The 14,425-nt window shown below is 48.0% G+C and overlaps 5 protein-coding genes across 5 annotated transcripts; 2 read left to right on the top strand and 3 right to left on the bottom strand.

The window, feature by feature from the left end:
- Position 1: 1 nt before the first annotated feature.
- On the top strand, positions 2 to 1,090 carry BDV38DRAFT_253815 (mitochondrial 54S ribosomal protein bL27m). Its single transcript, XM_032055272.1, has one exon. It carries the CDS (start codon positions 69 to 71, stop codon positions 891 to 893), a length of 825 nt encoding a protein of 274 aa, XP_031910930.1. The 5' UTR covers positions 2 to 68; the 3' UTR covers positions 894 to 1,090.
- Positions 1,091 to 1,108: 18 nt separating this feature from the next.
- On the bottom strand, positions 1,109 to 5,437 carry BDV38DRAFT_253814 (chromatin-binding protein RAD9). The gene has a single exon (XM_032055271.1). It carries the CDS (start codon positions 5,267 to 5,269, stop codon positions 1,256 to 1,258), a length of 4,014 nt encoding a protein of 1,337 aa, XP_031910929.1. The 5' UTR covers positions 5,270 to 5,437; the 3' UTR covers positions 1,109 to 1,255.
- Positions 5,438 to 5,904: 467 nt separating this feature from the next.
- sen2 (tRNA splicing endonuclease subunit SEN2) lies at positions 5,905 to 7,532 on the bottom strand. The gene has a single exon (XM_032055270.1). The coding sequence runs from the start codon at positions 7,498 to 7,500 to the stop codon at positions 6,043 to 6,045; it is 1,458 nt and encodes a 485-aa protein (XP_031910928.1). The 5' UTR covers positions 7,501 to 7,532; the 3' UTR covers positions 5,905 to 6,042.
- Positions 7,533 to 8,061: 529 nt separating this feature from the next.
- BDV38DRAFT_285443 (H/ACA ribonucleoprotein complex subunit NOP10) lies at positions 8,062 to 8,650 on the top strand (the record flags this gene model as incomplete). Its single annotated transcript, XM_032060486.1, has 5 exons — positions 8,062 to 8,177; positions 8,238 to 8,250; positions 8,348 to 8,436; positions 8,489 to 8,568; positions 8,628 to 8,650. 5 exons carry the CDS (start codon positions 8,062 to 8,064, stop codon positions 8,648 to 8,650), a joined length of 321 nt encoding a protein of 106 aa, XP_031910927.1.
- A 96-nt stretch (positions 8,651 to 8,746) lies between these two features.
- On the bottom strand, positions 8,747 to 10,471 carry BDV38DRAFT_147630 (rRNA-binding endoribonuclease). The gene is made up of 2 exons (XM_032051568.1): positions 9,591 to 10,471; positions 8,747 to 9,532 (listed from the first exon to the last, which is right to left on the bottom strand). Exons 1-2 carry the CDS (start codon positions 10,332 to 10,334, stop codon positions 9,017 to 9,019), a joined length of 1,260 nt encoding a protein of 419 aa, XP_031910926.1. The 5' UTR covers positions 10,335 to 10,471; the 3' UTR covers positions 8,747 to 9,016.
- Between the last annotated feature and the right edge of the window lie 3,954 nt (positions 10,472 to 14,425).

Genomic DNA, 14,425 nt, shown 5'->3' with positions numbered 1-14,425 from the left:
AGGAACCTCGAGCAACTCCGTCCAACATTCAGGAACATTGGGGAGTCGCCCGTCCCTTGCAAATCAACATGTTACAAAAAAGACTACTGGCGCCCCTCCGGGTGCTAGAGAGAGCAATCGTGCCATCGCTCCGCTCATCACAGCCAATCTCCCGACCACCACCACCATCAATACTCTCACGAACCAACACCTCCGCATCGACACCATTCTTGAACCGCCTCCTCCCCTTCTCCCAAGTCCGTCACGCCTCCCATGCTACCCAGGGTACGGCGAATCGACATTCCCGTGACCCCGCCGGAAAGCGTCTCGGTGCGAAACGCACCACCGGTGAATACGTCGTTCCAGGCTGTATCATTTTCCGTCAGCGTGGAACGAAATGGTTTCCAGGGGAGAATTGCGCACTGGGCAGGGATCATACCATCTATGCCACCGAGGCAGGGTATGTGAGATACTACTTGGATCCCGAACGGCACCCTGATCGGAAGTACATCGGCGTCTGCTTTGAGAAGGACGGCAAATTGCCTACGCCTCGGAATGCCCCGACCAGACGGAAACTGAACAGGGTCGCTGTCCCTCGCATCGATGACGCCCCTACGCCGATTGCTGGACAGTCGGATCTGGTTGCTACTATTGACAATGGTACTATGGTGTCTAGCGTGGAGGCCGTGAACGCCGAGTCAGGCTCCCAGCTGCGTCCGGGTTATATGTATCGTGAGGCGAACTGGCAGATTGGTCGAGCAGCTGAGAAGGCCGGGATTACAGCGAAGCCGTACAACCCCAAGAATCGTTGGTTGGCGTGGAGGAAGAGACAGGCTAGAGCTGAGCGAGCTGCCCAGATGAAGAGTCTCAAGAACAAGAAGAAGGCCTCAAAGAAGGGCAAGGGTGGCCGCTAATGATCATAGCCAACACTTCCGCCCATGTTCCTATGTCTCCGTATATCCCAAATGGTGTCGCACGGTATCGGGCTCAAAGGTGCTTTTGTACTATAGAGAAATGTCTACATCCATTAGTTTGTTATTCAATGTATTATGTATGGATTTACTCTTGAGATATGTAAGGCAATTGGGCTCAAACTCATTAAGGTCTTATCCAAAACAAGTGCCGGAGACACACTGGGGGTATAATTGCTATTATAAGTGCTATGACATCAAGTCCTTAACAAAGCTTCATTTCCTCGTCAAGTCTATAATCAGTTCCAAATAGTAAGTATAAATCATGAACCACCGAAAACTAGAGAGGATATTGGTCGGAACTGTTAATCAATCAACCTCCCCAGGATTAAGCTTTGACAGACGAATTCGTTGCCCACAATCCTGACATTGGTGCTCAGACCAAGATCACTGCCACTTATTGACTCGGTTAATTCATTCCTTTTTCGCTTTCTTGACCTCTGGGCGGGATAAGCCTTTTGGCTGCCTAGGACAGAGGCCCCAAGGATTGTGGCTATGGCAGAGGCTTTTTCATCATTATCCACATATATCCAATCCCATTCACATCCAGTTCCAGCTGCACCCTGGTCAAGGACCGCCCGAGCCGACTTGATATCAGGTACACGTTCGACTTTGGAAGCACCTAACGCATATGTTAGAAAGAGATACGCTTTTCTTCGCTCTTCATCAGCTTTCCCGCGGCCCATCACGACTAGCACTGACTGCCCATGCAATAGATTGGGCCGGCCAGCAATGGTTTCAGGCAGTCGTGCTTGCAGAGCAGGATAAGGGTGCAATAATCTTGACTTTGTCGCTCCGTGAAGATACGAGGACTCCCCAGCAGGAAGCAAATACATCTCCCAATCCATAACCTGGCGTTGAGCTACGCAGTCCTCTATCCAGCGGTCCGAGAGACAAGGAAGGTTGAGAGCCAGTGCCTGCATGTACTTTGGCCGGCGAGAATGCTTGTCAGCTATCAAGCAGGCAAAGCCCACATCTTCGGCGCCGCCAGTGAGACGGAATTGGTTGTTGTTGTTGTTCGTGGCTGGGTTTGGTGATTTCGACGGCGTAACAACTGGGCGGCTTGATGGTAGATCAAACAGCTCGTTGAAGCCATCATGAAGAATGCGTCCATCATTATCCAATATCATCCGCGTAATCCGAGACTTTGCTTCATCATTCTCCCCATAAGACACAGCAAATACCATTCCAGCAAATATACCGTTTGAATAACGGATACTGCGGGATAACCGAGTGCTGGGTGAAGCTGGTGTGGTGTGCCGATCGGATGGTGTTTCGAGTCTACTCTCTGACTGTGTATGTACAGAGCTGTAGCTATACGTCCGATCTTTGAGTTGGTTCCAGAGGATGGTATCCAGGTATATGCGGGATATTGGGACTTTGACGCTATTCTCAGGAACTGCAAGCCCTTCACGTGTAAGGCTCTTGCGCTGCTTTTGTCCTAAAACGACAGTTGAATGGCCGTATACATCTGTCATACGGATAATGCCATTGGATGCATCGTTTTCAAGATCTTTCATGCTCAATTTATCCTCAAAATCTCGGATAATGTGAGTCACCTTTGGCACATTGGGCATATCGACCTTCACAGCGTCTCCAACCCGTAGCTCGAGCCGTTTCACAGCTCCAATGGGAACTTCAACGGGAGCACTATCTTCGAATTTGACTAAATAACGAGATTGTGAAGTCCCCAACGGTCTTCCAAAACAGGTTGCAGGGTAAAATGCACGTTTTGTTCCACTCCAGGCCGCAAGAACCTGATTTGGTGCAATTTCGACATTGCTATCAGTGACCGAGTCCTCTCTAGCGGTGCTGTTCTCGATGAGGCCCTCAGATGGCTCGTCTCGAGAAACTTCAATATTTTGTTCCGTGGGGAATGATGTGGCTTCTAAACAGTTCTGATCAGCGACAAGCTGTGCATGAGTACTCTCCTCAGACTGATGAGCCTCCTTGGCCTTCTGCTCGAGAATACGAGGAAGACTGAACAGCCGCACGCGCTCCTTCCGTGAAACATGATAGTAGGGAGAATCATCAATGTCCCATACTGTTTCCGCTCGCTTAGAAGGTCGTGATCGTTTCTCAAACGTTCCCTTAGGATTAGTCAATGATTGTTCCGGCTTGGGGTCCCGGGCCGGGATCGTTTCATTTCCCTTTGGGGGAGCAAAGTAAGTGGCGGTACGGGGTGTAATAGGAAGCACTGGGTCAGAGGCGAAGACACTTTGGCCATCATTTCCACGACGTCTCTTTCTTGGTGGAACTGGAGACAGTGCAACAGCAGATCTGAATTCTCGATCGTCGGCGGATAAGATGTTAATATCAACATCGAAGTTTCCCGTCCCGATTTGAGGCGAAGCATCAGCTGCAATCTCTGTCAGTGCTCTACGCTGTCTTCCACTTGGACTAGATAGGATTTTGGAACTATAGAAGCTCTTCACTGGCGACGAGCTATTCGAATTGACTGGTTGGGAATGATGTCCTCGTTCATGTGTGGACGAGTAATGAGGAGGGAGGTCGTCGTCTTCTTGATCCATTGCTTCATTGTTCACGTCATTTGCCCAGCTTTGGTTAAATAATCGATTAGGGCTCGTTTCTGGGATAGCTGTCGCTGGTACCACATCACTAAAGCTCTTCGGACGCTGAACAGGTGTTTCAGCCACGCGAGAGGGCATCGAAGATGACTTCTCCTTGATATCGGATGCCGGTATTTTGTCGCCTAATTCTATAGATTTATGCACAGTTGAATTGCTAGATTGCATTACGCTAGTTTCCTGGGCAATGGACTTTCTCGGTGGTTGTTCGTGAGAACCATGTGAGCTAGTCGAGTTCGTTCTGCATCGAGCTACTAGACCCTCGTCATCCAGTCGAAACGAGACTCGACTTCTTTGGGATGCTGAGGGAGGAGTTGACTGTATACGGAGCTGTTTCGCAGGAGACACAAGCTTCTCTGGGGAACGTTTTGAGCAAATGTGTAAGCCGAAAGCCTGGGTCTGGTTCTCATTCCACATTTCAGCATCATTCCTTCCGTGATTTTCCTCGTCCTGGGGACCCGGCGATCGTTGAGAGTCCTTCACAATATATACTTGGGATGAGCTGTTAGTACCATCTGCTTGTTCATCACCAGCACCATGAGGAGGCAAGTGGAACTCTGCAGCATCTTGTAGTGACCTTCTGCGGCTAGGATGTGGAGCTCCATCAAGAGCAAGTGCTTGAGAGAGACGATCATGGGCACTGGTCGCGGCAGCTAGCGGGGTTGTAGAGGGATCATTATGATTTTCCTTATCCTCTTCAGTTGAAGGATTTGGGTCTTGAGACCGACACATCCGTTGACAAAACTCATCCTCTTGTTCCGTTTCTTCTTCACTGGTTGCGCCTGCTGCAGCGTTTCCTTGGTGCTCGATGCTGGGCGTAATGGATTTGACTGCATCTGCCCGATCTCGAGAGTCTGGTTGTCTGCTAGGTGACTTGCTCATTTTATCTGCGTTCCTGTGACTTGCTGGTCTTGGGGGAGCCGAAAGACCGGCCAATTGTTCCCTAGTTACCTCATCGATATTTCTCTGTCGCCTTATGCGCTCCACGAAGCTGGGTTCTTTATCAAACTCGCCGTCGCTTTGATCTTCCGAGTATATATGGTCTGCAGAGCGCGTCATCCTCTCTCGTAGGATTATATCCCTCTGCGCCTGCGATTCTTGCATGGTGATATAATTGAGATGTGGCTCTGAGGAATCCTGGGGAAAGGTTGCCGCAACGTTATTTAACGGCGAGGACAAAGCTGTAGCAAGCGAGCGATTTTGAATGGGAAGATTAGGTGAAGGCCGGTCAAAAATTGGATCCGATTGTTGGCCATGAACAAGGGGAGAGGAAGGGGCCTGGGTTGCTTTGAATACTTGGCTTAGGGCCATGACACCACCGCTTGATTCAAGCTCCGTCGCGAGAGGGTTCCTCGACGCTGTGGGTGTCACTGCAGCAAGACCATCGACACGCCCTGTTTTTACTGCTGTCGCCGGAGTCTTCGACACAAAGCGCTGGGACTCGGGAAAGAGATTCGGCTGATAGTGCACCGGAGATGACTCCCCTAGCTTGAAACTGCTCTGATCCTCGTTATCATCGCCATTGGTTGCATCGGTGTTTGGCCCGTCAAACCCAGCCAGCAAATCCACATGACCAATATCACCTTCATGCAGCGTCCTCAAAGTTGCATTATCGGCAAGATTATTGTCCGAGCCATTATCGACAGCTTCTTGGTTCTGTCTTATAAGGTCGTCATAAACCGACTGCGAGATAACTTGGGTGTCCGAAGGCACTGTGTCTGCAGAGCTCATCTTCTTAGAAGGGTGCAATCCAGCGGCAGGGTCTTGTCTTCTTCGTTCAAAGGACAATCGAGGGGCGTTTGTCAAGCTTTTAGCATGTTGTTCCTGAAAGGGCGACTCGGGACGACTCGACGGGGATTTCCGGGGGACCTCGTGGCCAGTACTAGTAGATGACTGACGACCATCAGAGATTTGAGAGTAGTGCTCTTCGACGATGTTATTCTGGGGGATAATCCTGAGAAGCTCGGGCCCGGGTATTAGCGACTGGGATTGTGCAGGTTCCTAGCAGGTGATTGGTGTTAGAGCAATCGAGATCACAGCGCCACCAGTGTGACCACTCACTCGTCCCAACGCGACGCGTTGTAACTGTGGGATATTGATACTGTCATCCTGGGTCTCCATGATCCTTCAACCGGTAGATTATTGGACACGGTATTAGCGGTAATTTATCCTCCGAAGCCTTTAAATGCGCCCATCGCCGTTACATGCCTAGGTAATTCGAATAGCAAGATGTTCTCGACCTCCGGAACCAAAAGTGCGCGAAACGCGTTGCTCACGTGACTAAATTAATATTGCCGCTATAGGACTAGGTCGACTTGGGGACACTCAATAAATTTTGTATTGGTGTTTTACTTTGATGTACATGGCGGAAATCAGTGTAAATTGATTTACATAGAATTACATGGCCAATGGTGAGTTCCTTCGGCTACCGCTCGGACGAGGAGATCGGTCATTCTCAGATGGATAAGTTGTATAAAAACATGTAAACAAAAGAGGACACCACGCTAGTCTCGAGTCCGGTTTGGGACCCATCGCCTGATCAACATCTCTCGTACTGTATAACGAGCAAGAAGAGCACCGATATCCTCTGAGGAGACATTGGTTTCTCCGAACATGGGTGGTGGGACTTCCACATAGCAGACCACCAGGCTCTTCTTCACCTGGGCTTGCACTCGGTTAACGCAATGGAGCCACCACCAGCTGCGCGCCTGTCTCCTAGTACAATGAGCCTTCCTTTCCTCGGTCTCGGACCAGTAAGGGTGCTCAAATGATGGTATGACCACAACTGCAAACTCTGCATGCGAGAAGACAGGCCCGCGATTATAGAGGAGGTAGTCCACTCCAAATTTCACTCCGGACCGCACAACCCATCCAAGGGTCCGAAAGTGGTGATACACAATGTAGGATATCATGAAAGGGTCGTCCGGTTCTAAATTAGCTGAAAAATCACGAGGAGGGAAGTAAGAATGCTGACAGAACCGAGACAGTAGAGAAGGGGGGGACAAAGCGGCATTTCGGTTGGCATCGACGATCTGTAGAGCGCCAAGGCCGTATACCAGAAAGAAAGCCTCCTCGTTAGATAGTTGAAGGTGTTCTTCATTGTTCAATAAAGGCTCATCCTCCATTCCATGCTCGTCAACAGCCGAATTGGGCCCACACACGACAGTCGAATCGGAAACAAACTCCTTTGCTTGAACGACCGGAGAGAACCGTACAGTTTTGCCCCCACTGGAGGGAGAGATATCAGGGGCGTCGGGTGCATCTGCTCCATCCGTTTGTGCTACCGAACGTTGTGACTCAGACAATTTGGCTTCCCTAGCTTTCCTCAGGGAAAACTTCTCTGTAGAAGGAAGTATGCCACTAGTGACACCATCTGCGGATAGTGGCAGAGCCGACTGGTCAATCGATGCGTCGCCAGCTTCCCTCGCGGCAGCTTCCGCCATGAGTCTCTGTTCGATAGCTAGTTTCTCCATCCTTGCCCTCTCTAATTTCAACTCGCGACGCTCGGTTCTTCGCTGACGTGTAACCTCTTCACTGGTAACGCCACCGAGTAATCCTCTCCTCTTCTTCTCCCGTTCCAACCAGCTAGGCTCACTTCGACTCAGACTTCCTTTACCGAAGAAGCCCATCTCCCACAATGCTCGGATGGCTTTTGCATCTGTAACATGGACGGATGATGTCTCGGAATCAAAGTAGGCCGAGTAGACTTCATGGTGCGGGGGAGCAATCAAGTATGTCAGATACGAGAGCAGCACGCTGACGATGGACAGAGGGTTATGTGGTATTAAAGGAGGAAGAGGATGCACACTGAGGGGAAGAGGGAAACGATGAATTTCTCTGTAGTTGGGCCTAGAGAACCGGCCAGGACGACATTGGGGGGCATTCATGTTTGTGGACTCGGACTTCACAGCGGCAGCTGCAGCCTCGGGGGCAGGACTGGGCATTGGATTGGATTGAGTCATAACTAATAAAAGCAAAAAAAAAAAAAAAAAAAAAAAAAAAAATTGTATTGATAGTATACTACATAAGGGAAGAGTCAGCATGGAACTCTTCTTTACGAGACGATGCAAAAGATTTGACGTTGGTTGTTCTCCTCAGATACCGTTGTAGTCAATTAAACCACTTCATCGACAACAGCGAAGAAATCAAGGTGCCATTGCCTAGGTTTAGGTATATTGGTGTCATCACCGGAGATCAACTGCAAGTCTTGCTTCCGACTGAAGTTGCATTTGCTTACCAGAAAAAGCCTTTTTTCTGGATGTGACGGACGCGGTCACGGACAGGTTGTTACCAAGAGCTGTGAAAAACTAAATACAATTGATAAGTAGTAAGAGATATCCAAACATCGTCATATTGCGACGTCACGATGGATGCTCATCATCATCCCAGATCTCTTGTTTTTGCCCTAACGTCAAAACTGGTGGTTTACAAAAGAGAAAAGAAAAAATTCCGCTGAGACTGTGATTGGGAGCCGCCTAATAAAGGCCAGGGTGACTAAGCACATCCAGTGGCCCGTGCGCATTATGTCTGGCAAAAAAAAAAAATGGGTTTTGGTGATTGCGGGAGACTTAACGGACAGTGAAATCCTTTCCAGAACCTATACTTCCTCACCAGTAACCGACCAAACAACTCTATTCAAGTAAGTTAAATTTTTACAAAATCCGATTAGTATGAACATCGCTGACCACTGTTTCACTAGGATGCATCTTATGGTACGTTCCCACAAAAGCAACGCCCCTACACCACCCTGCAAAACATGATCATTGGAGTTCGGGCACGTCTAGCAGAAACTAATACGATCTTTAATAGTACACTCTGGACGCCGAGGGAAAGCGGGTTTATACCCTCAAGAAAGTTACCCCTGAGGGAAAGGTCACCAAGAGCGCTCATCCTGCTCGGTAAGGGTTCATTCGATCGATATCGAGGATACTGTGGTTAACAATGGGAAAGCTTCTCGCCCGATGACAAGTACTCTCGCCACCGTGTGACCTTGAAGAGGAGATTTGGTCTCCTCCTGACCCAGCAGAAGGGTATGAAAACGCTCGCTTCCGAGGTTCAACTTAGATCAACGGCTAACTTCTCTTGTCAGATTTGCAAACCTCTGAGCTGTAGAGTGCGAAATCATGAGATAAACCTGGTTGTTTTATAGGTGCTGTTTGGAAATCATGTTCTTTTGGCGAATGGTGTTACGTGCGGACATCTAAATGAGACGTTTTCGGGGGGCCTCTTTAATGCCTACCACTTGCATGAGGGATTCCACAAAAGTAATGCTCATACTCGGTCATAATAGTCCAGCCTCTCGTATAGAGAGGACAACTTTTATCTATACCCTTATATATGCCCTATGCTCTCTATGAACCGTCACGAATCGGCCACCGTCATAACCCATGCAGCGGAGGAAAAGACAAGTAATCGTAGAATTTTTGTTTTTGCCGAACTCCAATCCAATATCCATGCGAAAAGTGCAGCGTGGAATAATTACCGCTTCCTTGAATTCACATTCTTACCAGCGCCAACTTTGACCCGACCACCATGCTTGCTTCGCTCTCCGGTCAGAATTCCGGGGAGATAGTCCTCATCCATAAGGTCCCGTTCCTTCCGAAGTCGTCGGCTTTCTTCGGCGGTAGCTCTGACATATTCTTTTTGGTCTTCGGCGAGAATGAGTTCGGTTCCCCAGCCACCTTTACCTCCGCCTCCTTTCCACTTTCCATTAGAGCTTCCGTGGGTGGGCTTGGGAATACTGAATACATTTCCTCGGTTGTTCCATTGCATGTTTTTCTTCAGGTGCATCTTGAACTGCCCATTGGCATCGGTGGTGCAAGAGACACGAGTAAGGGTGTCTTTTCCGCACCGTGGGCAGAATTGCTTGTTCATGTCCTTAGTCGTGAAGAAACAAGCGTGACAGCGTTTAATGAAGGACTTTAGATGGCGAATTCTCTGTAAGGTTGTCGTCGAAAGTAGGTTCAGGTTCATCTGGAGTAACACGTTTTGACACTAAATCATAGTCAGTCACGACGTATAGGTGACATACATGGAAACGGGATGCGCTTACGGCAAAATCGGTCGTCATCGTCGCGACTTGCATGACCTTGGGCTCCGGTGTCGCCGACGCAGAGATACCCTCATCGCGGGCTTGTTTCTTCTTCAGGTTTGAAGGGGTGATCCATTCTCCGCCATCCGAGTCAGCGGCTTCGTCGTCCTCTTCCTGGGGCTCTTCATGGGTTGATTGTTCGGCTGGCTTGGTTTCTTCCGCAGCAGCGGCTTCATCCTGTGACTTCTCTTCCGGTTTCTCTAGAGCCGTGTCCTTCAGGCCTTCCGCAACCGCATCAACCTCGGGACTTTCGGTCTTCTCCTCGATCTGGCTAGACTCATCTGCTGTCTCGGGCTTTTTTGCCTCCTCCTTAACGGGTGGCCTGCCATTCACCTGTTTCTGTCCCGGGACGCTGCGCAGCCGCCAATCGCCACCGTTCCTTTCACACTCTACTTCATATGCAAGCGCCAAAACTTCAATATCAGTTCTACTCAGAACGGCCCTATCGCCAGTCTTCTTGGCGAATTCGCTCAATACACTAACACTCTTCGGGGTCGGAGTCCGCTGTTTTAAGAATGGCAGATACATAGTCTCAACTCTGAGTCGGGCATCGGGATCGCGAATTTCACTGACCACCGATGGAGTGATAAGAAGTTCCTCGCATTGTGCGAGAAGGGTGGATAACGGCGGGGTATTCTTCAGGATAGGGCCAGCATCGAGGACGATGGTATGGACGGGCTTGGGCGGCGATGTCGTATCCGCCATTTTTGGTGATCCGATATACTAGTCTTCCAGCGACGGAGAGAATAGCACGTGCGAATGAGATCTGTAGGACGTTGTGATCAGTTGGTTCTCAAACGTTTCCGCCAAAGTGGGTTGGATTGATTTAATTTCGCTGGAATTTTAGCTGGTCTGTGCACTATCCTTATCTTAGCGCGTGGGCTTATCAGCAGCCAACACCATTGGATCCACCAAATACGGTACAGTATATACCTAACAGCAGTAGTAGTTCTAGTAGGTATGTACCAGTACTCCGTAGTACGTAGATAACAGTACCGAGTACAGAGTACGTACATACACACTAGTATAGGACCATTTGTCAGGTGGGTTCTGATGTATGGTACCTGGTACGGAGCACTCCGTACAGGTCGATGGACTACGAAGTACATGCTTATCCGCTATCCCCAGAAAAAAGACCAAAGAAAAGTTTTCAAGGAATATAGTTTGAAGATGAAAATTGAACTCGTACAAATCTCTGCAGAAAAAAAATCCTTCGGAAATAATGCATCATGCAAGTTTGAGACATGGATCATTCGTCGCTATACCACCATAGTTGACATGTCACGGGGGGCGGTCACCACTCACGATGTCCGCAACAAAGAAGCCCATTGCATGAAAGCAACAACAGGATAATATTGCTACTCGACCCGGTACAAGTTCTGAGGAGCTAAACTCAGATTAAACCTCTATCGGCACAACCGTTAAGCTCGCCCTAAGATCACCAGGTATATGGATTAGCTTCGACCTGATGGGACGTGATCGGCCGTCAACAAAAGAAAGAGTACGACCGGGATCTTTAGTCCGGTCGACACTCGATCTGGACCGTTCGGTGGATTGATTGAACCATGGCTGGGCTGGTATCCAAAAAAAAAAAAACCCCCCCTGTCAATAAAGCTATGAGTCTTCGTCTAAACATGTGATCAATCAGTGATAAGAGAAATTGACAGGTAGAAAAGAGGCTCTCCCCGGTTTAGATACACTTGCCATTGTGTATCCCCAGGACTCAAAATTACTTATAGATCCAACCTCAGAATATAACTATGTACATGAAATGGCAAACACTAACGTACTATGGTCACCGGTGGGCTGTTGTTCGACCATGGAGGGGGCGCGTTGATCCTCGTAATTGGCGTCGACTATATGTAACCTTCGCTATAGCGCGTGCCAGTAACAAACAATCTAGATAATGCCTCGATCTGCATTCGGAAAAAATATTCTCAAAAAAAATTAAAAAAGGAAAAGCTAGGCAGGACCTAGCGAGTCCAGCCGACGGGGCAAAGTAATTTTTTTTTTCCTTCTCTTCCTGCTTTTCTTCCCCACCTCCTCTTATTTTCTCTTGGGACGCAATCGACCACGTTCTCGTGGGTTGAGCTTCCCCTACCCATCGAGAATCGAAGGCTTGGCCCACCAAGTACCTAGAGTCGGTATCATGCCATACAGTATATCCAATTGACGGAGTCATGGATATAATCGCTCGCCTTGTTATTGGTACAATTTCAGGACGAAACGGGACCTACATCATATCAAGCCAGCAAAGAAATGCTCTACTTGGCCGATCTGTTCTGCATCAGTAGTATATATATATAATATATACCTGCAATCCGGATGCTGGATGGTCCAAAGTCAATCAACAGCAATCAAAAGGTTCTGGCGATACAGATCTATAGTCCTGCGGGATAAGTAATCAATAAAGTCCACGCACTATGCTTTCATGCGGGCGTACATGTAGAAAGCCTACGGTAGGATACCGGGATGTGACCAGGAACCGAACGGCAGAAATATCACTCAGTCTTTCGACTACTGACGGTAGGCAGGACATATCGTATAGCAAGCTGTGCCACCTAGGCACACATAAATCCTTTTTGCAACATATATTTGCGTAGCTCATGGATATTTTTATGTTCCAACTTTTGGATGGGTTACTGCCTAATGGTCAAGAAAAAGCGGAGGGAAGAGGAGGACAAGAAAAGAAATTACTAGGGACCAACCGATAGCAAGGTCTCCAAGGTCAGGCCACAAGTAGTACTGCATCCTGCATACTTAGTCGTACATGAATATACATCCATGTCGCTGCGCTACTAGTGCCATCGGTCATGCATGGTTTACGAAGGTACGGTAGTACTTTACGTAGCACAGCAGAAATAGTATCCCAAAAAGAACAAGGAGGATGGTCAGATGCAATCTCGACGGCATCAAAGCTAAATGAGTCTCCTGAAGGGTTGGATTTCGACATAAATGGGTGGTGGGTGCTATGATGCTCATGGCCAACGCTACCGGATTGGAGGTCTGGGGAACCTAATCAGAGACGCGAAACAGAAAGAGAAAGAATAGTACAATTATGTCAACGTGCAGATTCTTCAACGACCTAGCTAAGAATTGCTTGGTTTGATCTATATTAATGATTCGATAATCATAATAAAGGAGGGGAAAAGAAAAGAACAAAACAAAACAAATAATTATAATATCTAGCTGCAATTGACCGGTGAATATATAAATAGCCAGACCAGGAACCTGGTTGGGTGCCTCTTGCAGTCTCGCACAGACTCTGCAGATGGAGCTATGTGATATATTAACTCCACTGCATTGCCCTATTCTTTTATATTCCATATTACCAGGATATACTAGCCATCTAAATGGGATTTCGTAGCTTTTTCAGTCTTTTTTTGGGGTGCCCTACCCTGTCGGTAGTATCGAGCCAACCCATATCCATTAGGGCAAACATCTCACATGTGCTACTGGAGATGGAATAATGAGAGGTAATAGTATACCGGCTATCGATAGCTCCGAATTAATGGCTGTCACTGGTTTTTACTTCAATGATAACTGTCAAAATCTTTAGTGCAAGCTTAAGCATACCAGGAGTCCATTATTCTCGGCGCCACGAGTAAAACCACGATGAGGTTCTAATAAAGCAAATCTAGATCGGTAGACTCAACGCACCTCAGCATTAAGTTCAATGAGCCCAACGCTTACCTGAAGGAGACGAATGGTCTCGTTAGAAGATTCCAATTATAGGGGTCTCTTAGCCCAGTAGAGTTGACGCTATCATTTTCGGACTTGAACTGTTGTGCCCAAAGCTGCAATCCGATTTTCCAAGGACGATAGTATACAACTAAGCCCATAAAAGTGAGAGACGAATGGCCCCAAACTCTACAGTCGATAATTGCGAATAAATCGCATTATGAAACGATATTATTGTGAAAACCCTTCGTTTTAGTATTGTGGTGTGGGGAAACTTTGTGAGGTATCAACTCCATTGACGCACACTCCACACTCACGGGCCACCACCGTTCCATCGTACCAACACACGATAATCGCATGGCGACTAATTCTGACTATCCGTGCTTCTGCATATGGAAGTTAAGATCCAGCTGTACGGTACTTTTCACCCTCTCCTGCATGTGCGTTAATTCAAAGTGGCTATGTCACTCGCGGAACCCCGTTCCCTTTCAAAGACCATGAAAGGGAATTTGACTTATCGTATTTTCCCGAACTGGCCCGGTCGAGTTCCTTTAGGACGTGCATTTTTCACCGGGACTTCTTAAAAAGATGAAAGCATAATAAGAGCCGCTGAGCTCTCCTGGGTCCAGAGGTTATAAAGAAAGTGTATACATGCATCCCTTGCTCAAAGACCCTACCAAGTATAGCCTTGCCCTAACTGGATACTCCTTTCCAGGGCGAGAGGAACAGTGATGTCAGGAACGGTCTTGTGTAAATTAGAGCGTGTGAAGCTTGGAAGAATCAACTAGGAAAGAAAAGGCTAAAGTAATAAAATAAGATAAAATAAAATAAATAAAACACTGCAATCTGCTTGGGGGGTGCACCGAGGGAATTTATCCCTGACAGTTCCGGATGCAGCCCCCTAGGGCATGAATCCTGTTCGTCGCCACGATCGTGCTACCCTCAGACCGGAGCTCGCTGTATACATCACGACAGAACTGTCAGGCATACAACTGTGACTACTTTTCCTTTTCCTTTTTTTTTTTTTTAAGTTGGTGCGTAGGTTAAGATCGAGTACAAAGTACCTCTTTCTGTGCAAATCATGACTGCCACTGCATATGCACAGGGTTGAACGT

This window comes from Aspergillus pseudotamarii (assembly GCF_009193445.1).
Source record: "Aspergillus pseudotamarii strain CBS 117625 unplaced genomic scaffold BDV38scaffold_49, whole genome shotgun sequence".
NCBI classification, from domain to species: domain Eukaryota; kingdom Fungi; phylum Ascomycota; class Eurotiomycetes; order Eurotiales; family Aspergillaceae; genus Aspergillus; species Aspergillus pseudotamarii.
Note: the sequence above shows the minus strand (reverse complement) of the source record. Positions and strands in the feature narration are given on the sequence as shown.